Source organism: Magnolia sinica, chromosome 16 (assembly GCF_029962835.1).
Source record: "Magnolia sinica isolate HGM2019 chromosome 16, MsV1, whole genome shotgun sequence".
NCBI lineage: Eukaryota > Viridiplantae > Streptophyta > Magnoliopsida > Magnoliales > Magnoliaceae > Magnolia > Magnolia sinica.
In genome coordinates, this window is record NC_080588.1 from 21,545,349 (window position 1) to 21,572,100 (window position 26,752).

Here is a 26,752-nt window from a genome sequence, read left to right on the forward strand (position 1 = left end):
ATTCCGCTCAAAATAGTGGTTCATATCCGCCAACCAATCTAGAAAAGCTTTAGGGTCCAAGTGGCCATCAAACGAAGGGGCATCTACTCTAACTCCCTTGAGGAGTTGCGCATATGAGTCATATTGATCATGATGTCCCTCACGGGGTGGGTGCACGGGTGCGTGCCCATGACCAATTCCTTGGCCACTTCCATTCCTTGGCCTAACCTCCTGATCACCTGCCTGAGATTGGGCATCTTCCCCAATGGTGGGGTATATCCAGGCTGAGGTCTTTAATTGGGTAACACGCACATTAAGCTGCTCAAAACATTAGTCCATATGTTGTTCCAAGCGCCTACCCAAAGACTCAAACTGCTAGGTCAGTTTGTTCATTGACTCTTGCAATTGCTCCATGTTTAGTGTATGGTGCAAGCCAAAACCACGACCCGTACGTGTGGGCATACAACTACTAACTCAACTTAAGGACTTTCTAATATGAATATATGCACCTAGATGGGACTAAATGCTCCTATAGGACTCTATATGGGGGAATCGACACAATAGTACTTAATTTCCAACAACCTATCTGCCTAAAGAACCCGTCAACAAAATATCCAACAAAGAGATTTGGGAATTTTCTGATAGCAGAAAATTCAGAAATGTGAATTACTTTCTGATAACAGAAATTTCAGCAACTTTATTAGGAATTATGGACCTCTAAACAGCTCTATATGATGAGACTTGATGCATAATGGACATAAACAAACTAAACCCTAAACATGTAATGCATTCCCCTACAAGAACCCTAAACTCTGATACCAAATTTAATGCAAGACATGAAATTCAAGTATGATGTGCAAGATTTTCAGGCTTTAGATCACACTAGTTTAGAAACAGTTACACAAAATTCCACATCCCACACAAAAGTTCAAGCACTCAACCAAGGGGAATCTTATGCAGAGCAAGGCCTACACATGCTAGGGCAGGATCAATCAAATTTATAGACCAAACAATAATCAAAGGAGGGTAAATTCATCCGCACATGCACAAATATAATTCTCAAACCAAGGGATTCACAGATTTCAATTCGAGGAACCCTAAGGTTGAAGAAAGGGCATAAAATCGGGGATTTGAATAATTTAGGGTTAGGGTTAGGGATTTTGGGTGAAAGATGAGTGAGAGAGAGGAGGGAGATGAACCAGAGAAACACCGCACGCGTGGATAGCAGCGATGGCCTAGACACACGAGCGTGTGACCCCGCTCGCACGTGTGTGGGGTCCACGAACCCAAATTCCCCCCTTGGGGCTGGTCAGCCATGGGTGGGCTACAAAACCCCAGAATCTCAGCCTGATTCGATGCACGGTCTGTGTGTGGAGCTCCGCCAAAGTTTCAGCCCCCCTGCACGGCCAGATTTCGAAGATCTGCGGTAGAGAGAAAAACGGCTACAATAGAGGGTGGATTTGAAGCGTAGATGACTATAGGAAGAGGTGAAAATGGAAGGTAGGAGATGGGGTGATTTGGGATAAGTGTGGCTTCGCACTGTAGTTAGCCCTTCGAGGAAGGGAGGGTTACACACCCAATTGGATTTCCATAACTCAGAAATCTATAGCAGGAAAAAAAAAAAACGCAGAAATTTTATTAATCTTCAATGAGAAAAGAGACTACAAGGGGTGCCTATTTATAATAAAATCCTATACCCCAAAACTTACGCCATGTGTGCAACCTATTACTTAGAGACGAAGTAATCACAAATACAACTAATCAAAGTAATCTAAGCCGTCCACGATGTTCTTAATAACACTAATAACCAAAACTCAAAGTACTAGATCGTTTGGAATGGTGGCCCACGATCATGAGAACCCCTGGTGGGATTCACATGATGATCGGGGCCACTCCAAGGAACCAAAACGCAGTCCTCTAACTAGGAGGCCCTCTCTGGATGTCGTCATCAATCCAGATCGATGGTGGAGCCCTCCTCCTCCTTGCATACGTGCGAGCATGCATGGCGCGTGATGTCCCCATCACCTCCTTTATGAAGGTCAACTTAGGGCAAGCTTTCTCGGAGTGGTTAAAAGTTTCACATTCCTTGCAAGCAGAGGGCTTCCACACATACTCAACCGGCTGAACAATAGTTCTACCATTGCATTTTATATTCATCGAGTCAAGTAAGATGGAATGAACCCTAATCTCAATGCAAACCCAAGCAAAAGACTGCATACCCGAAGCCGTGGGTTTGTCCATGAATAGTGGGGTAGCTATCGAGCTTGCCACTTTACTAAGGAATTGTGGCATTCTATAAATGAAGTTGAAGTTATTAGGCAATTTGATCCATAGTGGGATGGAGTCGTGGTCTTTTTTTCTTTTTTCTTTTTTAATTTTTAGCAGTGAAACTATGGATGACCACCTCCTTAGCATAAGCGGATGATCACTCACAAACCAGGGAACTTTTATAAGGATTGCCTGACTCTCGTCATAGCTTCGGAATTTGAACATGTATAAGCCATTTTCGAGACTTGATATTTCAAGGCCACTTTTAAATTTCCAACTCCGTTCTAATGCAACTTTCACTACTGGTAAATAGGGCCTTTTCCCAATGTAAGTATCCCACACGTGTGTTGTTCCATAGTTTCTCTCAATCACTCACTTCCTCATCCTTCACAGGAATGGTAAAGTGATCCTGAGGGTCAAGAACAAGAAAATTTAAGTTTAAAGAAGGGTTTGGGTCCGACCGAAACAGGTTGGCCCAACCGTTATGTCATGCAGGATTGCTAATCATAGCTATGATTTGTGCTGTTTGGGGATATGTAGAGGCTCCCTGGGTTGAGAGCCGCGTGCTTGTTCCCACAGCCCCTACATTAACATGTTGTTGGTTCAATATGGGTTGGATCATTGCCACTGCTGCATTGAGCTTGCTATGGCCTAGAGATGGATTTGTGAAATGGGCCCTGTTAGAAGGCATGCTATCTAATTGAACAGGCCCACAGGCTATCTGGATGCTTGAGATTGCATGGGAGCAACCAGCTATCTGGACAACTGAGAATGCCTGGAAGCAATTAGAGCTCACATGTGGCCCACCAACTGGTCCAGTGTGCATTGGGCCCACAACATTCCCGCAGCTAATCGCAGGGCCTGACCCAGTCAACCCCACTGGTCAGTGTCGAGCAAAAGACCCATTGCGGGAGCCCTATTTCCCACAACGGTCGAAAATACGACCATTGCAGGCGTCAAACAGGTTAACCTCTGATCGTGGGTCCAGATGTGGTTTCCGATTCCGAGCATGATTCCAGCAAGGTAGATGACACCACTGCACACACTACAGGCAATGAAGTCGGCAATGGAGCAATAAGCAGTGGTGGGAAAGCTCTGTGGTCTCCAATCAAGGGCGAGGGAGCAGCAGCTTCACAACTGCCGACTGCTGGTCGGATCTAAGCCTGATTTCTGATGACAGGGGGGGGGGGGGGGGGGAGGAATGCCGGCATCATCTGGACGAAGGACATGCCGTCCAGCAGAGGCAACTGCAAGGTGGTTGGCATTGCTTCCAGCGTTCCTGGAATCCAAATCTCTTGCAGTTGTCAATCCACCATTATTTCGGGGAGGAGAAGGTTGGTTACCATCAACAACATCAGTTCCGCCATAGTTCCCGGCAAGGGAGTTATGAGCAACAAGCTTTTCATTAAGCTTTTCTCTTATTGCATGCCTAAGCTCAGCTGAATTTTCCGAAGGTAGCAGAGTAGCTTGCTGTCGGATAATGATGTTGCCAATCATCCTGATCTGTGTATCATGGTCTAAGCTTCTGAACAGGACCATGTCAATGACAAAATCATCAGGATCTATGGGTGTGGGCTATTATTTTTCTTCTTCCTGTCAGATGGCTGCTTTTGCAGCATCAAGAATTTGCTTCGGGATGTATGAAACGTCAGCTCGATTTCTCAAGGTGTGCACCGCATACCTGATTTTTTTTCATCTTGTTTGGTACAAAGCATGTAAGAGTTGTGATCAGGGATTGCTACGGCCACACCAGGAGATGATCGCCGATTTCTTGTTGATGCTCGTCGGTGGTTTGCCATTGCGACATTCGGAAGAAAGAATGGTCATGGGGTTATGGGAGAAATGGTCGTGGGATGAACAAGCAAGGGGTGTGGAAGAGCGAACGGAAAAAGAGAGAGTAGGGAAAAGAAGAGAAAGTCAGGGAAAAAAGAGAGTAGGGAAAAGAAGAGATAGGGAAAAAGAGAGAGTAGGGAAAAAGAGAAAGAAAGGGTATAAGTTTTTTGACCCCTCACACAACTGGTTAATGGTTAGTGTAAATGTGACCTTCTTTGAGAGCACGTCATTCCTTTCACCTTCTCCCAATAAAGAAGAGAATCTCTACTTAGGAGGAGACCTCTCTCCCATTCTGTCAGATTTGCTCAATGACCCTCAATCGAGTGGTCCTTGTCTTATATAGAAATCATTTTCCCTACTCACAATATATCCCTTAATTACAGCATAACAGCAACCTCTATATCCCCTAATTACAGCCCTTAATTACAGCATAATAGCAGCATCTATATCCCCTAATTACAACCCTTAATTACAGCATAACAGCAGCATCTATATCCCCTAATTACAGCATCTATATCCCCTAATTACAGCCCTTAATTACAGCATAACAGCAGCATCTATATCCCCTAATTACAGCCCTTAATTACAGCAATATATGGTACAACAATATATGATAGGTTTGTTGTCTATCCTACTAACGTCCCCCCTCAAATTGATGTTGGTCGATCAAGAAGCATCAATTTGCCAACAAGAAATTGATGACGTAGTCGTGTCATAGCTTTGGTGAAGACGTCCGCTATCTGAAGATTGCTTGAGACATGTGGAAGAGAGATAACACGAGTATCAACAGCTTCCCGAATAGAATGGCAGTCCACCTCGATATGTTTGGTACTCTCGTGATAGACGGGATTGGTAGCGATCTGAATAGCACTCGTATTATCAGCATGAAGAGGAGTGGGAGTAGACTGAGGAAAACCTATTTCAGCAAGTAAGCCACGGAGCCACATAATCTCCGAGCAGGCTGCCGACATGGCACGGTACTCGGACTTGGTCGAAGATTTGGAAACACGGTCCTGTTTCTTACTCTTCCAAGAGATAAATGAATCACCAAGAAACATACACCACTCGGTGACAGACCGGCGAGTATTAGGACATCCTACCCAATCAGCATCACTAAAGCCACAAGGCGAAGAGGAGTACCAGTAGAGAAGAACAAGCCACGGTGAGAGGAACCCCGGAGATATCGAATAATTTGGCGGACTGCGGCAAGATGAAGGTGGTGAGGAGACTGCAGAAATTGACTGACTTGCTAGAGAGCAAAGGAGATGTCAGGCCGTATAATAGTGAGATAATTGAGACTACCAACTAACTGTCGAAATACCATGGGATCAGGAAGGAGATCCCCCTCCTCACGTCGATACTTGACATTCACTTCCAAAGGGGTATCCACTAAAGAGGAGTCCTGCCAACCAGACAAGGAAATCAAGTCCTCCGTATATTTATGTTGATGCAAGAAAACCCCAGAGCAATCGGACTGAACCTCCAAACCGAGGAAATACCAGAAAGGACCAAGATCTTTCATATGGAATGAATCATGAAGATGTTGCTTGAGTTGATCAATGAGGGCAGAATCAGTCCCAGTGATGACAATGTCGTCAACATAAACTAGAAGAAGAACGATACCAACAGAAGTCGTTCGAAGAAACAACGAAGAATCATACTGGCTTTGGATGAAAGAAAATCGAAGTAAGGTAGCCCGGAACTTATCAAACCAAGCCCGGGGAGCCTGTTTCAAACCATACAGAGAGCACTTCAGCTTACACACATTCGACGTTGATGACAAGCAGAGGCCAGGAGGAGGTGTCATGTAAACATCTTCCTGTAAATCACCGTGAAGAAATGCGTTCTTCACATCTATCTGGCTAAGGGACCATCCCTGAGAGGCTGCGATGGCAATAATAGTACGCACAGTTGTCATTTTAGCGACAGAAGCAAAGGTCTCCTCATAGTCAACCCCATACTCCTGGCGGTTAGCAAGGGCAACCAAACGAGCCTTATAACAGTCCACAGACCCATCAGGCCGAAGTTTCATAGAAAAAAAACCCACTTACACCCAATTAGCTTGACATGAGAAAGACAAGGGACCATGTACCAAGTCTGATTTTCTTGAAGAGCTTGAAGTTCTTCCTGCATAGCCTTTCTCCAACACTCATGTTTATCATCTTGTGAGTAGGAATTAGGAATCGACACAGTTGATAAGGTAGCCGTGAAGGAGGTATGAGGGAAACCATACCTATCCGGTTGATGAGAAGTACGGCCAGATCGTCGAGGAGGGTGCAAAACAGGATCAGGTGGCAGATCAAACTCAGGAAGGGGTAGAGTTGGTCGACGACGTTCATACACAAAACCAGGCTTAAAGCGTTCAGGAGGGCACATCAAATCATCAAAGTGAGGAAGAACAGAAACTGCAAGAGATGATGTAATAGAACTAGGAAAGAAATATTAATGCTCAAAGAAAACGACATTACGAGATATATGAAATTTACTGGAACAAGCATCATAGCACACAAACCCTTTTTGAGATAAGTTAAATCCCATAAAGACACATTTCACAGATTGCGCAGAGAGTTTGTGACGTTGATGTGGAAGTAGATGCACAAAACAGACACAGCAAAAAGTGTGTAAGTCAAGAAAGCTAGGGTGTTGTTTATGCAGACAATAAAATGGAGAGTCGAAATTTAGCACTTTAGAAGGCAACCTATTAATCAAGTATACTGCTGCAACTAAAGCTTGAACCCAAAATTTAGGAGGAACAAAACATGCAAGAAACAAGGTCTTAGCAACATCTAACAAATGTCGATTTTTGCGCTCAACCATGCCATTCTGTTGAGGCGTATAAGGACACGAGCGGTGAGAAACAATTCCTTTGTGACGAAGAAACTCAAGAAATTCATGAGACATTCTCCACCAGAATCAGATCGTAAAGTCTTAATGCTAGTGGTAAATTGATTCTCAACATATGCTAGAAACGATTTGAAAACGGCAAAGACTTCAGACTTATAGCGCAGAAAATATACCCAAGTATGCCGACTATGGTCATCTATGAATGTCACAAAATATTTATAATGAGCATGAGAAATGACAGGAGTAATGCCCCATACATCACTATGAACAAGGTCAAAGCAATTCTTTGCCCTACTCCCGAAAAAAGGGAAGGGAAGAATCTTACCTACTCCCAGAAAAAGGGAAGGGAAGAATCTTACTTTTTCCGATTTTACACGTAGAACAATCAAAAGACAAAGCATGAGGCAAAGAAGAATCTTTTTTTTTCCCAACGAACCAGAATTCAGCAAATGAGATAAAACAACATTGTTTGGATGGCCTAAACGTTTGTGCCATACTTCACAATTATTGGAGACAGTAGTACAAGCCAAAGAAATGATACTAGGAATGGAAAAGTATAATGGAAACAGTCTCCCAACTTTAGGCCCCTTCGCTATTGTCCTCCCCGACACCGGATCCTGCACATGACAACCATCACGAGAAAACTGAACATTGTAATTATCATCCACTAATTGTCCAACCGAGATAAGACTCGTAGAAAGCCCAGGTGATACAAAAATATTAGCAAATGATGGTGCGATATCACCAACCCCAGTAATCGGTAAACGATGGCCATTAGCAACTTGAATATTAGAAGAACCAGTGTACTTACGAACATTGCTAAGCATATCAGGAGAACTGGTCATGTGATTGGATGCAGCGGAGTCAACAAGCCAAGATTGAGAGGGTATAGTACGTATAGTACCCTTACCTTGCAGCCCTAAAGCGGAAAATGAAGATATCCTCATCCTTTTATTCCTCCAACACCAGTCAATACGTCCTCTGAATGAGCCAGTGTCACCTGCTTGGACCAGTCCCTAATTCACTCCACTCACCATCTCCTTTGTAAGGATCTCTTATAGCACCGCCACCACCTACAGACCTATGCATCCTAGTTGCTCTTCATAAAGGTGTTCACACTTGAACCCTTCCACCAAATCTCTAACTTTGTTTCATACCATCACCTGCTTCCAGTTCCATCCTCCCGTACCTTTGCCATGTCCCTGTTGCAAGTGCTTGTTCGACATCTCATCATGAGGCATTAACTCAACCTAAGTGGTGAAGAGCTATGGAAGAAGAAATAGCTACTATGCACTAGACTGATACTTAAAACCTTATCCCTTTAGATCCTGGTAAATGTTCAGTCAGTTGTCACTTGGTTTTCTCCATCATATACTTGCCTGACAACTCGATTGAACATCTAAAAGCACAATTGGTGGCAAAAGGATATACTTAAACATCGAGCTTGGACTATAAAGACACATTTTCTCTTGTTGCTTAATTGAACTCTATTCGAATGTTGATTTTTTGTGGCAGCAAATAAGTCTTGGCCATTATACCAACTGGACGTCAAAAATGTTTTTCTGAACAGTGAGCTAACTAAAGAAGTTTACATGGAGAAAACTCAAGGGTTCGTTGCTCGGGGGGAAATGGGAAGTGTGTAAACTCCATAAGGTCATTTATGGTCTAAAACAATTTCTCAAGACATGGAAGTTCGCAAAATTTAACAAGGTGCTAATCAACTTTGGCTTCATAGATGTCGTGTCTGTCACTCAATATTTGTGAAGCATAGTAACAGAGTGATGGTCACAATTATGGTTTACATGGATGATATCATCATCACAGGAGTGATTATGTTGGCATATCAAAAACCAAGGCTTCTATCCAGAAAAAATTCCAAACAAAGGACCTTAGCCATCTCCATTACTTTCTTAGAATAGAAGCGACTCAATTAGCATCAAGAATCAGTTCATCTCGGCGGAGGTATGTGTTAAAATTATTGAAAGTGACTTGAATGTTAGGGTGCAAACCAAGTGACATGCCAATGGAGCCCGATAGTATAGTATTCGATAATCAAGGAGAACTATTTAGTGATCCAAAAAATACAGAAGACTTGTGAGGAAACTCATGTACCTCATTGTTACTAGACCTGATATATCATTTATTATTGGAATCATAAGCCAGTTCATGCATCAGCCATGTATATAGAACTGAGAAGCAGGTTTAGGACTAATTTATTGATCTCATGGACATCTTCGGGTCGAATCATATGCTGACGTAGTCACGCAAACTAGGCAAGTTCAGTAACTAATAGGAAATCTACTTCCGACCATTACACCTATGTTAGAGACAACCTGGTAATCTGGAAAAACAAGAAAACAAAGCATGGTTTCTAGCAGAGGTGGAATATAGAGCTATGGGCCATGCAATAAGTGAGCTAATATGGGTTTGATCTCTTCTCCGGGAACCGTGATTATTTTATGGAGGGACAACATAGTTCAGGACTAGGTTTAATAATTTCTACACTGTAACACCCTGTACTTTCGCGTACTTGGGTGTTGCCATTTAACCGTAGGAAGTATTTAGGTGTGTGGGAACACATAATATAGATATCATCATCCGTTAATTCACAAAGAGACTATCTTTGAAACCCATGAACAATTCTAGAAAATTTCGTTAGTCACAACTCTCATCGATTCAAGTCAAAGATTATTCTGAGAGCCCATTGAAGCTTCAGAAGAATCCTACTCACCAACCACTTTATAAAATAAGAAAATATAAAGAATACCGGTAATCCAATATCTACATCGTAGTATGCTCATATACCTAGCCAGATCACAATCCAACCATTAAACTTGACTAATGCATTTCACATCTATACCGGGACGTGTCAAGGAATCATGTGGACAATCAAATCATATTCAAGACGAATCTAAACCACCCGAGTTAGATCAGCGAGTCGTGGATGTCTCGTAGTAATCCAAACTGTCACCCTAGTAGACCATTAGACTTTAAAACACCTAAGTTGGGACCCAAACCATTACATCCACCCTTCACGATACCTAGAACCCGCAACCTAATGATACACCACTTGACTTCGCACTCATAATGAAGTCTAGGATATCCAGACCATTGATGTCCAGATTGGGAAAGGATCTGACCATTAAATAGTTAGTAGTTGTTAGTCAGACTCACAAAAGCGAGAAGTATGACCCACCTGAACTATGGATCTACTCCATCCCTTAGCTAGAGACTCGACTTGAGGTGGGAGATCTATTGGTCGGGATGGATCAGACTCGGAAATCAATCTAAATAGCAAAGTAGTGGAAATCATAAATTGATTATGAAATCACTCGATATGGCCCACTAAAGCCTTGGATCTGCCCCATCCTTCGTCAGATGCCCCAATGAGACAACCAAAACCTAATAGACGGTGTGGATTTGCACTGATCACCACATGGACCCCACTTTTAAATCACGCACGTACATTGAACCATGTGCACCGGCTGTGCATGGGAACTGATTTTGGGTCAAACAAAGTTTGACCCAATGGAAAATATGGAAAATCAGATTTTCACCCGACTTCCCGCCGCACACACATTTCAAACTCAACCGTCAGTCTGTCATCACATCTGGGCCTCCATCAGAAACCATCTTGAAGATCCACGACATCCATCTTCTATATATGGTCCCACCGACCTAAACCACGTCCGAACCTCACGTTGTGAAGCTTGTACGTGTACACAAAACGCGCCTCAAACAGTGCAGCGTTGGAACAACACACAGCTGGAAGGAATCCGTCTCAGCACTGCGTACCTGGCAAATCCATTCGCCCAACAGCTCTAAAGGATACAGCTAACCCTAGACGTGGTAGCCAAGTCACCGTCAGTTTCCGGAAATGGCTTCGCCCTACGAAAGGCGGAAAGAATATTTCCAGTTCAGGAGTGGGCGAAATCTCGACCATTCTCCACCTTCTAGAAGGATCGCTCGAGCAATCCTGGACGTCGGCCTTAGGGCTCTTTGAAAATCTCATAAAGAAGCCGAGATTTCGGCGAGTCGCCGCAATAATTCGAGCCGGCTCCTCTTTAACGAAGTATTGTAATCAACAGCCCATTCATCACCGTGTGATGGGCCCCACAAGTCTCCTGGGCACAATCCAACCCATTTAAACGCCTCTGATCATGAGATAAGCCGATAGTCACAAAACTGCCATGGCCGATGGGTCATCTTCTTAAACTTGACCGTTGAGGTGGCATTTCGAAAGGAGGATCCTTTCTTCAATCAGAGACGTTTATCGCGTGGCCCACCCCACCAAATGTACTTCATGGACGAATCTAGGGGCCCAGTCACGCAATCAGTGGAATGGGAGGACCCTGATGATGGGTTTTCTCGACCACTTTGTGTTAACAGTGCACTAATCCCAGGGATCAGCTGTGGAAGGACCTAGAAATAGAAATGGCTATAAATAACCGAGTTTTAGGGCGAATCCCGAGGCAGGATAAGAAAAGGAAAAGAGAGAGTTTGTGAGAGTGTGGGGTGCCACATCTGGTGCGCTGGGTCGTAACTCGATCTGAGTTGCTGCATGTTCGGGTGAGTCCGAATCCACTCCCATTCAACAGAAGAAGAGAATCAAAAAGAGAAGAAAAGAAGAGGAGAAAGAGAAGAGGAAAGAGGAAGGGATGCTTGCATTCAGGCCGCACCGAGCTACCGCACCAGGGAAAGAGGAAGGGATGGCTTCTTGGCGGCCTTCTTTGCTTCTTGTTGGCCCATTGTTGGCTCCGATCTCCACAGGGCTGCTGTCTTCTGGTTTCAAGGTGGCCCCTTGCCGTAAGCGTTCTCTTCTTCTCTAACCTATCTGGTCCCCAAAGCTGCAACAACATCTTATTTTGGTGATTTTCGGCCAATAAGCCTGTGTAACTGTATCTACACAGTGTTTTCCAAAATTATGGCAGCTAGGCTTAGCCTCTCTCCCTAAAATTACTTTTGGCGAACAAGGGGCTTTCATTGGCGATCGTTCCATTGCAGAAAATGTGGCTCTTGCCTAGGAAATGGTCAGGGAACTAAACAGAAAGGTTCGCGGAAGCAACATAGTGCTAAAGCTCAACCTTGAGAAGGCTTAAGACCGAGTTGATTGGAATTTTTTGAAGAGTGTGTTGAAGTGTTTCGGGTTCAGCGATGCTTGCATTGCCTTGTTGGAATCATGCTGGAATAACAATTGGTTTTTTGTTCTTATTAATGGTGAGGCTTCGAGCTACTTCAACTCCTCACGAGGGCTAAGACAAGGTGATCCAATCACCCCAGGGCTATTTGTTATTGCTGCTAAAGTTCTAAGTCGAGGTTTTAAGGCACTAGTGGAGTCAGGTGCTTTCCATCCATTCAATCTTCGTAGAGGCTGTCCAACTATTTCCCACCTCCTTTTTTCGAATGACACGCTCTTGTTTCTCAATGGGAGTCGCTCCTCCCTTCAGGCTGTAAAGAATTTCCTACAATACTCCCAAGACTCGTCAGGCCAAAAAATTAACAACAGGAAGAGTTCCTTCCTTTGTTCCGATAAGCTCTCAATTAGCAGAATTAGAAGCATCGAGTGCTTCTTAGGGATTTCCAAGTCCACGATGTGTAACCGCTATCTGGGAGTGCCGATTATAAGAGGTAGAGCTAAGGCTTCTGATTTTCAATTTCTGCTTGAGAAGGTCCTTAATCGCATCAGTGGGTGGAAGAATCGACACCTATCTCAGGGTGGGCGAGCCACCCTGATCAGGCACGTCCTGGGTAGTATTCTTATCCATGTGCTAGCAGCTTCACAGGTTTTGCTGCAACTGATTCGGGCCCTTGAGATGAAATTTGTTGATTTCTTCTGGGGTTGGGCTGAGGGCAATAAAAAGCTTCATTGGATTAGCTGGAAAAGAATCTCTAAGCCGATGCAGGAAGGAGGGCTAGGGATCAGATCCCCAAGTGAGGTGATGGAGGCGTTCAGAATGAAGCCTGGCTGGGCTGTCAAGTTTGGTAATAGTGATTCTCTATAGGTATCTCTCATAAAGGCGAGATATTGCAAAGATATCAGTCCTGGCAATGGTGTTAGCGTGGCAGCTGCCCCCTCTTCGCTGTGGAAGAAAGTCAAGGCTACATTCCATCTCCTCAACGAGAAGACCCAATGGTCAGTGGGGCGTGGGTACTGCAGCCTTTGGGAATCCAACTAGACTGGCCTTGGGGCCCTGTCGAGTTTTGTTATCCAGCCTATTCTAAACTCTCTTCTCCAATTGAAAGTGAGAGACTTTATTAGTGCCTCCGGCCCTTTTCCCCCATCCTCTATTTTTGCATTCCTCCCTCAGGAAGTGGTGGACGTTATCTTCCAGGGTGGCTTTACAACCTCCGAAGATATGGACAGCTACTTCTGGCCTTTGGATCCGGCTACTATCTTCTCCGTCAAATCTGCCTGGAGCTTGTGGATATTGGTTGGGCCTTAGCGGTTCTGGTCGAGCAAAGTTTGGCATAGCAAAATGCCTCCAAAGATCATTATATTCGTTTGGAGATTACTCCAAGGTGCCATTCCTCTAGATGCAAGAATCCAGGATAAAGGTATTCCATTAGCCTCAAAATGCGTGTTGTGAGGGATCCCTAGATCGCCGCCCAAATGTCGAATCTCTGGCCCATCTGTTCAGCGCTTTTGCAGAACATATTTGGGTTCACTATGGCAGAATATTCCGTATCCCCTCCCTCCGAGCTCTTTCAATTGAAGCCAAAATGAACCAATGGTGGCTCTCTTCTCCTTCAGGCGGATGCCTCTCTTCCCTCCGTAACCTCGTCCCAAGCTTGGTGCTTTGGGAGATCTGGAAAGCTAGAAACGAGGCTACATTCGATGGAAAATGTATGTCTCCTACAACAGCTATTTCTCGTGTGGGCTGGTGGCTTCAATAGTTAGGGAAGAAACTGAAAATCCCCACGGCTACTAAGCAGTCTGCGGTCTTGATTTTGCGTAATTTTAGGATTGGCCCTTCGGTCCAGCCACACCCCTCCTTGAATCTAGTCAAGTGGTGCTCCCCTCCCACTGGCTGGGTAAAGCTTAATACAGACGAATCCTCGCGGGGCAATCCAAGCCCCTCTGGTGGTGGAGGAATTTGCAGATCTGAGAATGGGGCTTTTCTGTTTGCTTATGCAATGGGGTATGGTGTAGGTTCGAGCAACTTGGCTGAATTCAGAGCGGTGTGGGATGGGCTGATCCACTGCTTATCTCAGGGCCTGTCGATGATAGTAGTGGAATCTAATTCAAGGTTGATAGTGGACATCCTCAACCACTCTTCCAACCCTTCCTGGATTTGGAAAAATTGGAGCACTAGAATCTCTAACTTGAAGAAATATGGGCAGCTGCTATTCCGGCACGTTCTTAGAGAGGGTAACACTCCAGCAGATGGTTTGGCGAAACTAGGGAGTGAATCCCAATCTTCTTCCTATTTCTCCCACGCCTCGTTGCTTCCGCCGTCGATTTGCAGGCTGGTTTTCTTAGATAAGGTTGGCCTAGGTTCTATCAGAAAATCCTAGGCCAACTCACTTTAGTTTTCGTTTTCTCTTTCTATTGCTTGTGCTCCCCCCCTTTTTTTGTTTCTTGTCTAGTGGGGACCTGCTCAGTTGTGCAGCTGTTGTATAGCTTTTTACATGGAATATAATAAAAAAAAAATTAAAAATAAATAAATAAATAAAATTATGCAACCAACCTATATCATCTAATATTAAATCTACACAATGAGTCGTGCATAAACTCCAAAATAGATGGCACTGCTTCTCCATAAGGAGGCAACCGGTAGCTACATATGAGGTTACATTGTCTATGATAACTTGAACAACATATTCATCTCCTATTTCCTCAACTACATTATCTAAAAATTTATATAAGCAGTCTGTTGTATGAGAATGGGCCAATACATCCACAGACTTCAAGAACATGGTGTCAATTGGACAATTAACAAAAGCATTAAGGACTGTCCGACCAGATCTATCGGTTCATCCATCAACCACTAATGTACATCCATACATTTTCCAAGCCTCCTTGTATTTGGCTATAAAGCCACTAGTAAAATCAATCTTGATTTTGGGGCAAGTTTCCTTCATTTCATAATATAAAGGGAGCTTAAGTTCAAGCCCAAATTGACCTTTGTTTCAACCATAACTTTGAAGCTCTTCAATTTAATGGTGTTAAAAGTAACATCGGCTTGGTATAACCACTTAGAAATGTACTGAATTGTTGTTTCCTCTCTTTACACTTATATCGTCTTTCAAGTAATTTTTTAGTGTCCCCTTTGATCAACCACATCCTCAGGATGTTATCTGCACCATATATCCATTAGCTCATACCCACAAGATCTTTTGGGTGCCAATGGTCTAAATCACCCTGTGGACAAAGGTGTGGTATCATCGACATTAACATCTACACCAATATCCTAATAAGCTTCACACTCCACGAATTCTTCCCTAAGTACATAATTGCCATGCCTTTTTCAAGCATGTTTGTCCGTGTAACATTGGGACACTCTCTTGCATTTGATCCGTGGTGTGCATAGTGTTGCTTGTGTCAGACAATGCCCCCAGCACTTACAAGCCCACAAAATGCTCACACACTATACGATTTTTTGGTTGCACTACACTAATGCCCATACTTCTAACCCAGGTCATTAGACTTCGATTTCAAAGAAGAGGATTTGGAAGAAGAAAAGATGGGAGATAAAGATTAGAGAAAGTCTAGTTTGCTCTCAAGTTCTCAAGTCTAATCTAATAGAAGGGAGGAAGAAAGAGAGAGAGAGAGAGAGAGAGAGAGAGAGAGAGAGTAGTTTCTAATCACTTATAGTTACTCATACCACTAGTTAGTGCTAGACTGTAGTTGTAGAGGGAGAGAGAGAGAGAGAGAGACTAGTTTCTAGTCACTTATAGTTACTAGTACCACTAGTTAGTGCTAGATTATAGCTGTAGAGGGAGAGAGGAGAGAGTGTTGAATCTAGATCTTGATCTTGAATTTTAAATCTTGAATGTTGCCTTTGTCCCCCTTGTAGTTGTAGGAGACTTGAAGAGTTGGTATTAAGGTAGAGTAGTTGATATACTCTCGAGTGTTGAACTCTTGATTCTTGAATTTGATTCTTAAACTTGAAAAATTGTAGGGCAAAAAAAAAAATTATAAACAATTAACACAATCAAACTTGAAAAAGATTAGCAATATATTGAGTGTAAGACTTTTTCGAAAACTTCATATTTAAGTACAGGAGTAAGAGTCGAAGGGAGAGAGAGAGAGAGAAAGAGAGAGAGAGAGAGAGGGAGGGAGGGAAGGAAGAAGTAAAGTGTGTACGACTAAGAGTCTAGGAGGGTGAAAGAGAATGAGAGGATGAGAAAGAGAGAATGAGAGAGAGAGAGAGAGAGAGAGAGAGAGAGATTAAGAGAGAGAATGAGTGAATCATTTGATCTTTTATTCTTCTCTTCTTGAACTTAGGCTTGGAAGTCCTTGGGTTGCAACAGGCAACTTGGAAGAGAGAATCAGATTCTGGAAAGAAAGAATGAGTCTCTTGAGTCTTCTCTTCTTGATCTTTTGCTTCTTCAAACTTGGAAATTGATACTTGCTAGTGTATGTTAATGTAGTATGAATGAGACTATGAGAGAGATCAACACTAGTTAAGAGATCAGAGTGAGGGAGAAAGAGCATAAGAATAGTGCAAATTTGGTCTGGTGGTGGGGGTGTAGGAGTGCCTAGGTATAGGCAAAAAGGCGGGAAAACGAAAAAATAAAAAATAAAAATCAGTAGTAAAAAACCTGACAATTTTACATGACCAGTTTCACATATGCAATCGCATAATCAATTATACAACCGCATATGATAACACTGGGAAGGATGTATCAGTTGCACCAAGAAATTGCAAATATGGGTCAGGGGGAGATGTGTATCGAAGAAAAATGTCCTTTGGGAAGAAAGAAAAAATCCTTTCAGTAAAGGAAATTCCTTTGCCTAAGATAAAGAATTGCGGGGCCATGACACTATGTTGATGGTAAAAGACACCTTAAGAAGATGAGAGAAAGGGAAAAGTAAACAGGAAGAGCATGCTTTTCATCATTAATTATTCAACAGTGAGAAGGAACCAAATATGTAAGATAAGGTGTCTCATGCCAATAACGGTGAGAAAGAACCAATGCCTTTAATATAAAGACTAAAACTTAAAAGGTGGCACTCACAAATAATGCCATGATACTCCTATAAAGGGGACACAGTTATCTGCATGAAGAGTAAGTCCCTTTTATATGCAAACTCCTAGTAATGGGGGAGCCTTGTACGGCCCTAATGAGAAACCACAATAAAACTCACTTGATTAACAACAAGAGCATGTTGGAAGATAGGTGTTTGAAGCAACTTTTTATCAGTAATACAATTTTATTAGAAAAAGAAAGCCCCAAAAATGAAGCTACAAGCAAAGCAAAAAGAACCCCAAGCTTTATAGTGGAAATCCTGACCAATCCCTGAAGAAATCCTTACAAGCATTTCTTCAAGACTATTGTACAAGACCTACAAAGACGTCTAACGCTATCAATAACCTAGCCAAGTGAATCGATTTTATAGCTTCAAGGATCTAATGTTCCTTTCTTTCCAGATGACCTAAAATAAATAGAAAACAGACATTAATACAAACTTCCCATTTCCAACACTTTGGGATTTGACAGAGAATAAATAATGATATTAGCTCAAAAATGAGCCAAGGAGAACGTATCTACCAACGTCTGTGAAACACCAGAATGGTGTCTTCCTTTGGCGGCCCTTTAACTAAAACCGGAAACATTCTTTACCTAAAAATAGGAATATAAAGAAAAAGTGGGACAGTTCTGGTTACAAAGTCTGTCATGAAGTGATAAAATCACATTGTATTTAAGAAACATGAAACACGTATAAAAATTACCACTCACCTGGTTACGATAGACAATGTAACCAAGAGCATAATATGCCAAGACGAAAGGTATAATTAACGGTGCTAATAAGAAATATGTAATGCCAAGAAGCCCAAATAAGAGAGTTCTAGGAATTTCCTTGTGGTAAGGAAAAGAAGGCACGTCAAATTCATCACTTCTGCTTTTTGAGCAACACCCTCCTATAAGCTCACAAATGAGAGGGATTGCGCGAGCAATTTCTGATGCCACACTAGTCCATCCAGATGACAAAACATAGGTAATGAAGAACGAAGCCTGAATCCCAAAATGCACAATGTTCTCTTAATAATGGAAAAACAAAAATGCTTAGAAAGGGTCACATGAATAAATTCTAATATTCATTTCTAAGCTTGTCCATTTAACATTCTAATAATTATTACAGTAAAATACGAGGGATCCAGATTGTCATTAACAAGAAATGATTCGTAGCAACTCGTAAAGGCACACGAATAAGAGATTTAAGGAATCACAAACTATCATGGCTAGCCTTGAAATTAGAAAATAACACTCAGTTTTAGTATGTTCATTTCCTAGCTAAACAATTTGATGTATTTCCATGATTGTAGCCTCATGCATCATAATCTATATTTCCATAGAGAGGAAAAATGCAATATGATCTTGGAAATCATGCCACAACCCAGAAATGTGTCACAATCATTAGAAAAAAGAGGAGAGTGAAAATCACAAACCAGTTGTTTACTTCACTTTCACAGCCACAACAGCCATAACATGCTTGACAATCTAGTATCCACAATCATCTATGAAAAATTAGAAGACGCAATTCTTTAGCCATGTGCTCTTCATTGTACATTTACCAAAGGCAAAGAGAGATAATTTGACCCTTGCACCCATTGTTTTATGAAACCTCAATAACAAACCAGATTAATGGTATTAAACAACAATGGATGATGAGTTTCAAACAAAATGTGGTTTGGTTCTAATCCACAAACCAATGTTCGAAATATCAGTATCGTGCAATGTATCGCACCCTTGGGATACAGATACGTATCAGTTATCACACGGAATATATCATTTGTATCACTTAATTTATCGCACTTTTTGGGAAACATGGGGAAACATTGGGAAAATGGTTGAATTTTTCAATGAAACTTCAGGGATTAATTTTTTTTTTTTTTTTTTAAAAGACCTTAATACACACTTTTAAATCATAAAATCTCAATAAAGAAGTGCACATAATAGGTTTCCTTTGTATAGGGTCCTAAGATATGCGTTGTCTGATTGAACTAAGACAACTATATTCAAATATGATGCATAACGGACAACGAATATGCCCTAAAAAAATGAACGGATAAAGTGGATTTCTCACAAACATCATGGTGGGCCCCACCACGAGCCCCACAAGACCATGAGGCAGATTCAAATCTCATGTAGACCACACCACGAGAAACAATGGTTCTTGAACGCCCACCATTAAAAACTGCTCAGGGCCGCAACGAGGGTGGACACTAACTATGGGCCCCACCATGATGTATGGATTGTATCCATACCATCCATCCATTTTAAGAGATCATTTTAGAGCATGAGCCAGAGAACGATGTGTGTGGCACCCTAATTGTGGCCCCACCCATCATGTATGTGTTGTATGCACACCGTCCATCCATTTGGAGAGAGACCATTTTAGGGCCTGAGCCAAAGAATGAGGCTGACCCAATACTCAAGTCAACCCTACCACAGAAAACAGTGGGGACAATGACACCCACCATTAAAACTTTAAACCACTTATGTGGGGTCCACCATGATGTTTATTTGAGATCCAAACTGTTCGTAAGTTCATGCAGATATGGGCGAAGGGAACACACAAATATCAGATTGATCGAAAACTTGTGGCCCTAACAAAGTTTTTAATGGTAGGCGTTCAATCCCCATTGTTGTGTGGTGGGGTCCACTTGAGCTTTGGATCTGACACATTGTTTGTCTCATGATCTAAAATTATCTCTCCAATGGATGGACAGAATGGATAGACAATACATACATCAATGTGGGCCCCACCTTAAGGGTCGCACCGTCTTGAGTGCAGCCAATCGCATGGAATCCACACTCCATACAGGCGCGGATTAGGTGTTACGCAGGTAACAGCTTAGTGGGTGTTTCCCTTACTGTAGGGCCCACCATGATGATATGTTGTATATCCACTCCGTCCTTTCATTTTTTCAACTCGTTTTTAGGACGTTGTCCCAAACATTAAGTACATCCAAATTTTAGGTGGACCACACCACATGAACAGTGATGATTGAATGTTCACCATTAAAAACATATGAAGGCCCACTTTAAGTAGATCTGTAATGTTTATTTGTCATCCAACCCATTGAGAAGGTCAACCAGAAGTGGATGAAGGGAATATACAAAGATGAGCTTAACCCAAAACTTTCGTGGCCTATAAAATGCTTTTAATGGTCATTCACCACTTTTTCTAGTGTGGTCCACCTGAGATTGGGATTTGCTGAAGTTTTGGCATAACGTCCTTAAATGAAATGAAAATCCGGATGGACGGCTTGGATAAAACATATACGTCAAGGTGGACCCTACAGAACCCATTTGTAAACAAAGTGAATTAGTTGTTGTACCACACACCATTGACCTCACTGGTGCATGTACACATGAGAGATGGAAAGAGGATCAAAGCTCTGTGGGGCCCATCATGATGTATTTATTAAATCTACACCAACCATCCATTTGGCGAGATCATTTTAGGACATGTGACAAAAAATGAGTCATATCCAAAGCTCAAGTGGACCACATCACAAATAGCAGTGGGACAATGATTCCCACCGTTAAAACATTCGTAGGGCCCACTGTAATGTTTTTTTCCATCTAATTTGTTCATAAGGCCACACAAACATGGACGAAGAGAAAAAACAAATATCAAATTGATCGAAAACTTCTACGACCCCAAGAAGGTTTCAATGGTAGACGTTCAATCTCCCACTACCTTCTATGGTGTGGTCCACTTGATCTCTGGATCTATCTTATTTTTGGGCTCAACCCTTGGAACGATCTTGTAAAATGGACGAATGGTTTGGATATAACATGTATCTCATGGTGGGGCCCACAGAACTCGTCAACTCACTAGCCAGGTCACTAGTGTGCGGTACACCATCCAATCCACTTCCATAAATGGCATCGGAAGCCATATTCGCAACACGAAAGGGTTCCGGTCCTCCCAGAACCCTAAATCCCAAATCCCCACGATTTTGGAAGATGTTTGGCCAAAATCTCCATTTCACAAAAAATCTCTCCCCTATTCAACGAAAAAATAGGAAAATCGAGGTTTTTTCGCACTTACGGCGCACTGCTACCTCTCGATCGAGTGGCCCACCAAATTCAGCTTCCAATCACACACGCATCTTCTGCAAGTACCGAAATCCCTTCTTACATGGATTTCCCTCTTTTTTGGGGATTTTTTTTTCCAATTTTTCGATAATATTGCAAACCCAACATTCCAACCTTTTATCATCAAAATTCTCCTCGAATGGTTGTTGGCTCTGTAATGTGCAATAGTATTGCTAATATTGGGGATTTCACAAAAAATTGTGCGATATATTGCACGATACAAAGAATTCTGTTTTTTTTTTAATTATTTCAAGGACTTCTGGGTTTTGTTTCGCTGACCAGCGATAACAATATTATCGGCCGATATTATCGATATTGCGAACACTGCCACAAACAAACACTTCTTGAAAAGAGATCCCTAACGGCCTTCCGACAAAGTAGACGGGTAGCAAGGTGTACCAAAACAGTTACGATACAAGTGTATCAACCATTTCATATCGGTAATAGCCATGACCCTTACGCAATACAAGGTTGAAACAGGGCAGGGAAGAAAATTTTGAATCGTAACAGCCGTAATGGCCATTACCCCATAACAAAAATTTCATGGGGAAAAAAACTGAAATAAAATACGGTCGAGGAGTTCATATACCTATACCAGCCCAAGGCTCACCCAAAGTAGCTGAGCTGATACTACTTGGCATGGGCGAACAAGGATCGAACCCTCATCACTGGCAACCCAACTTCCAATAAAAATTGGGAGAATAAGTGGTTCTGGGAATCTGGAGAATGGGAGGCGCCTGCTACTGAATTGGCCCAGCTGCGAGCTTGGGTCCCAACCAAATTTTCCACCCCAGGTCAGATATCGTTGAGGCGTTGAACTTATGATTTTTCTTCGTATATTTGTAGTTAAATCCACTAACCACTGATTACTTGTGCAAGCTTTCCCAAGACCCCGCCCCTTCTTTCCGACCTGCAACTCAGGCAGGTGAACAAGGCAAAGGCGATGATACACACCAGCAAGAGGAACAGGCAAAGGCGATGATACACACCAGCAAGAGAAACAGGCTGGCAAATGAGAAGTTGCAGAAGCTCGTTTATTACCACTACAATATGAAGTTAAGAGAGGCAGTTGCGGGTGGACCTAGACATGGAGGAAAATCTGGACCCGCTCGACCTGTTGTCTATAGATACCATGGCACAGATAGGTTATGATGATAAGGGCCCACTTTATGAGTAGGTTGAATCAACTGATTTAGATTATGCAGAGGGAGGCCCTGCTCCACAGGTAGCTGAGGAAGCAGTCTCTTAGTATCGATGTCGATCAGGTAGGAAACCAACATAAGGTGGATACAGACTCCTTTGATCCTTTGGTGAGGAGTTCAGCATGATCCGATAAGGGTGAGGAAAAATCTTCACGGCCCCCTCCCCATCATCAAGTCGTAGTAAATGATGATGATGAAACTGAACCCCCACTCGACATTAGTCCCAGGGACAACGACGACAACGATGGTGATGAGGGAGGGGATGGAGGCACCGACACTAGCATAGGTGGTACTAGTGGGGGTGGGGTGGCAGTGGTGGGGAGTACACAACGGCTTAGAGCCAACGATCCGTTAGCCAGTTCACTGAGGAGTGGAGCTTTGACCATGCCACTTAGGATGAGGACCATAGATCTCGTCCACCATCCAGGGTGAGAGCATCAAAGCCCACATATATGTTCGAGCATCGTTCGAAGAAAGCCGAACGCACTGCGGCTGATGCTCTCACATGCAGCTTGTCATCTATGGACATAAATTCAGATCATGGGAGCTCCACCTCCGACCCACCTTATGCTCATGAGGGGTATCACGGGTATGTCCTGAAGTTTCACTGGAAAATTCCACCATTTTCTCCATGTTTCCCCCTTTTTCTTTGCATTTCTGGTTATCGGCGATATTATTAACGATATTATGTCTTTATCTCCGGCCAACGAAACTTGTAGCGATACCGACAACTCGAACACTGATTTTATGTTCAGATAAAGCTAAGAAACATCAGGTAGAGACAGAGACAGACATTCTATGGACAAGCCTCGTCAATAAGGAACTTCAGGCACAAACACTCACCAATGTCAACCTCACCTAAACATTCTGTCCTCCCCTTTACGAAAATCATGTGCCATGCACATGGTTATACTAGGTGGTCATAGTGTGATGCAGTGTACAACGCTATGGAGCAGACCCGACATGCCATTGGCAACATAGTGTGGTACTCATCCCTAGCCCTCTAAGGACTAAGGCACCACACCACCTTAAGGCTAGACTCTCTTACGGCCTAGTTCTCTACACTATGGCACAAACCTAACAATTTATGCCCGGCGTAGAGGGCCTTGTCACTATCTGGAAATGCTAGAGGGTAGCTCTCCCTTTATCTCTGACATATTAAGCACACGGTACTGCTGGACAAACCACTCGTGTGCACTAAAGCCACCGCGAGCTCCCTGATTAAAGATCAGGACAATCTAAAAACGAATGACCATATATTAGGACTAATAATGGCATCCTATAGAAGGGATAGCTTCCTCTAGTTTTACCTTTTAATCAAGGGTTTTCCCTAGGGATGTAAATTTAATTTGTTCTTAGCCACTAATGTAAGCCACTTAACAGACATATTTCTTAGGTGTACAACATGCATACCATGCTTATTTCACGAATGGAGCTACAAACACTCCCAAAACTCCACAGCTGATGAGCTCAAGGACTCTGTTGACATTCGCTATCTAATGCCTTGCTAGATACATGGCCATTGGATGACTCGTTGGCTACATGAGTATCTAACGTTATCGCCTCTCCAGACAAGTCCATAACACCCTCTGACTATATGAGATGCATGACTCTCAACAGCTATAGGAGATGCCTGACCCTAACGGATTTAGAAATGATATGATGTTCTCAGTCAAACCCGATTATCAGTGTTGTCATGTGCGATCGCACATTCAAATATGCGATCGCATATTCGAACATCCAACTGGAAATCGAATATGAAACAGTGGCATATGCGATTTCCACAAATATGTGATCGCATATACACCATATGCGAGAATATGCGATCGCATATTCACCAACGGTCAGAAATTTGACCATTTTCTGACCGTCGGGGATTTTTTTTATTTAAAAAAAAAAAAAAACTGTATTTTTTGTCTATAAAAGGGGATTCAAAACACTCCTATATGCACTCAAAGTTCAAACTCTCTCTCTCTCTCTCTCTCTCTCTCTCTCTCTCTCTCTCTCTCTCTCTCTCTATTTTCTACTCTCTTAGACTCTCTCTTATATAATTCCAAGCCCCAAGCTCCATCATATTTCTTTCAAGTTTAAAGTTTCAATCAAGTGACAAGGATCCAAGAATCAAGAAAGTAAAGCAAGCAAGGATTCAAGATTATCAAAATTGAACTCTTTCTAATTTTTTACAAGTTCTAAAGATCATCATCATAATCATAATCACACACCCACCACTCTCTCTTTCTATCTCTCTTTCTTAAAGTTTCTTTACATTCAAGAGTCAAGAGACTCAACTTACATTACAAGTTGCAAGTGTAATTTGTTATAGTTTGAGTTTCTTCCAAGTTCTAACTTTTTTTTTTAGTTTGTTACTTTGTTACTTACAAGTTACAACACAACTTACAAGTTACGAGATACTTACAACTTACAAGCTCAAGTTACAAGTTACAAGTGTACAATATTCTAGACCCAAGACTCAAGGCAAAAGTGAAGATAAGAAGTGAAGAATTTGTGTTTTTGTAAATTGGTAATTGACTAATTGTGTGTAAATCTCTCTCCCCTCTCTTTTACTACAAGTGCATAACTCTCTCTCTCTTTATGCTTTTCTTTTCCCTCTCCCTTTCTACTACTAGTGTAAGTGTAAGTATAACTCTCTCTTTCTCTCTCTCTCCCTTTCTCTTTCTCTCTCTCTTTCTCATTTTCTTTTCCCTCTCCTTTTCTACTACTAGTGTAAGTGTAATAGTGTATCTCTCTTAGTCTCTTTCTCTCTCTCTCTCCTTTTCTTTTCCCCCTCCCTTTTTAGTTTCTTCTATTACTACTAGTGTAAGTGTGTAAGTGTAAATCTCTCTCTCTCTCTCTCTCTCTCTCTCTCTCTCTCTCTCTCTCTCTCTCTCTCTCATCTCTTTGGTCTCTTTACTCTTTAGTCCATACTTTAGTTTTTAGTTTACTTTTTACTTTTTACTACTAGCAAGTAGCAACTTACAATCAATACACACACCACCAACATAATGTCTTCTTCCCAATCCTCTTCTTTGAAACCCAAGTCGAATGACCCGAGTTGGAAGTATGGGCACCATTGGATGTTGATGAAGTATTAGTACATACAGATGATGAAGAAACAGAAGAAGAAGAAGTGTACGTGGAAGAAGGAGATGACTCGGATGATGATGGTGATGATGATGATGGTGGTGGTGATCAAATGCCATAATGGAAAATAGATCAATGTATATAGTATATGATTAGATCAATAATAAATAACTTCTTCATTTTGTTTACTTACCAAGTGTGTTGATGTTGATTGTTGACTGTACTGTTGAATGTTGATATTTTTAACTATATTGTAGAATGTTGATGAATGATAACTTAATATTTAATTCATTGTTTAATTGGTTTTATTTTACTTAAATGTATTGCAAGGGCATATAAATTTATTTATCTATTAACTTAGGAAAGTTCCCCTTACTTTCTTATATTTTATTCTTAATTTCTCCCTATTTTTTTTATTTTTTTTTAAGTTTTCGAAAAAATTTAAAATATATGTGTGTGCGATCGCATATGCACACAGGCATATGCAATCGCACACGATCACATATGCGATTTGACAACATTGTCGATTATACACCAGGACACAGACCTATAGAGCTTTTATGCCCGGCGTAGAGGACCCTATCACTATCTAACAAACGCTATAGGGCGGTTCTCCCTTTGCAAATTAATCTCACGGCATTGCTAAACCAACCGCTCGTGTATGGTAAGGCCACTACGAGCTCCCTAATCAAGGATCCAAACACTCTTAAAGACGAAGGCCGTGAATTAGTACTAATAACATCATCCTGAAGAAGGTAGCTTCCTTTGGTTTCACCTTTTTATAGAGGGTTTTCTCCAAGGATGTAATTATGGGCCTAGCCAGCCCACAACTTGTAATGTAATTTGTTCCCAGATGCTAATATAAGCCACAGCATGGCATATTCCTTAGATGCACAACATGCATGCCCTAGTTATCTTCACAAATGGAGTTACAAACACTCCAACTCCATAGTTCAAGACCCCAAGGGCTCTACGAACATCAGATATCCGATGCCCCTCTTCGGACATCGGCTATCTAATGCCCCGTAGGCTACATAGCCATCTGATGCCTAGCTAGTTATAGTGCTATCTAACGTTATTGCCTCTCTAGACAAGTTTGTGACGCCCCCTGGCTGTATGAGACACATGACGCCGAACGACTATACAAGACGCCTGATGACCAACAGCTATACAAAATATTATGACGCTCACAGTCGACCCTGATTATAGGCCAAGGCACAGACCTACTGCAGCATCCATACCCCGTGCAAAGGGTCGTGTCACTATCT

The 26,752-nt window shown here is 42.2% G+C and overlaps 1 protein-coding gene across 9 annotated transcripts in view; it reads right to left on the reverse strand.

Annotated features, from left to right (window-relative positions):
- The window catches only part of LOC131229906 (CSC1-like protein HYP1), a 123,870-nt gene that overhangs the window by 34,952 nt on the left and 62,166 nt on the right, over positions 1 to 26,752 (reverse strand). For 6 of the 9 annotated variants that reach the window (XM_058225992.1, XM_058225991.1, XM_058225990.1 and 3 more), the window contains one exon: positions 17,830 to 18,105. The exons of 1 other annotated variant lie outside the window; for it this stretch is intronic. In XM_058225992.1, the coding sequence (XP_058081975.1) occupies positions 17,830 to 18,105 (276 nt within the window). Of the gene's footprint in view, positions 1 to 17,106; positions 17,210 to 17,670; positions 17,713 to 17,829; positions 18,106 to 26,752 lie in introns of those variants that run through there. 2 more of the 9 variants (XR_009163647.1, XM_058225995.1) reach the window with 2 other exon arrangements.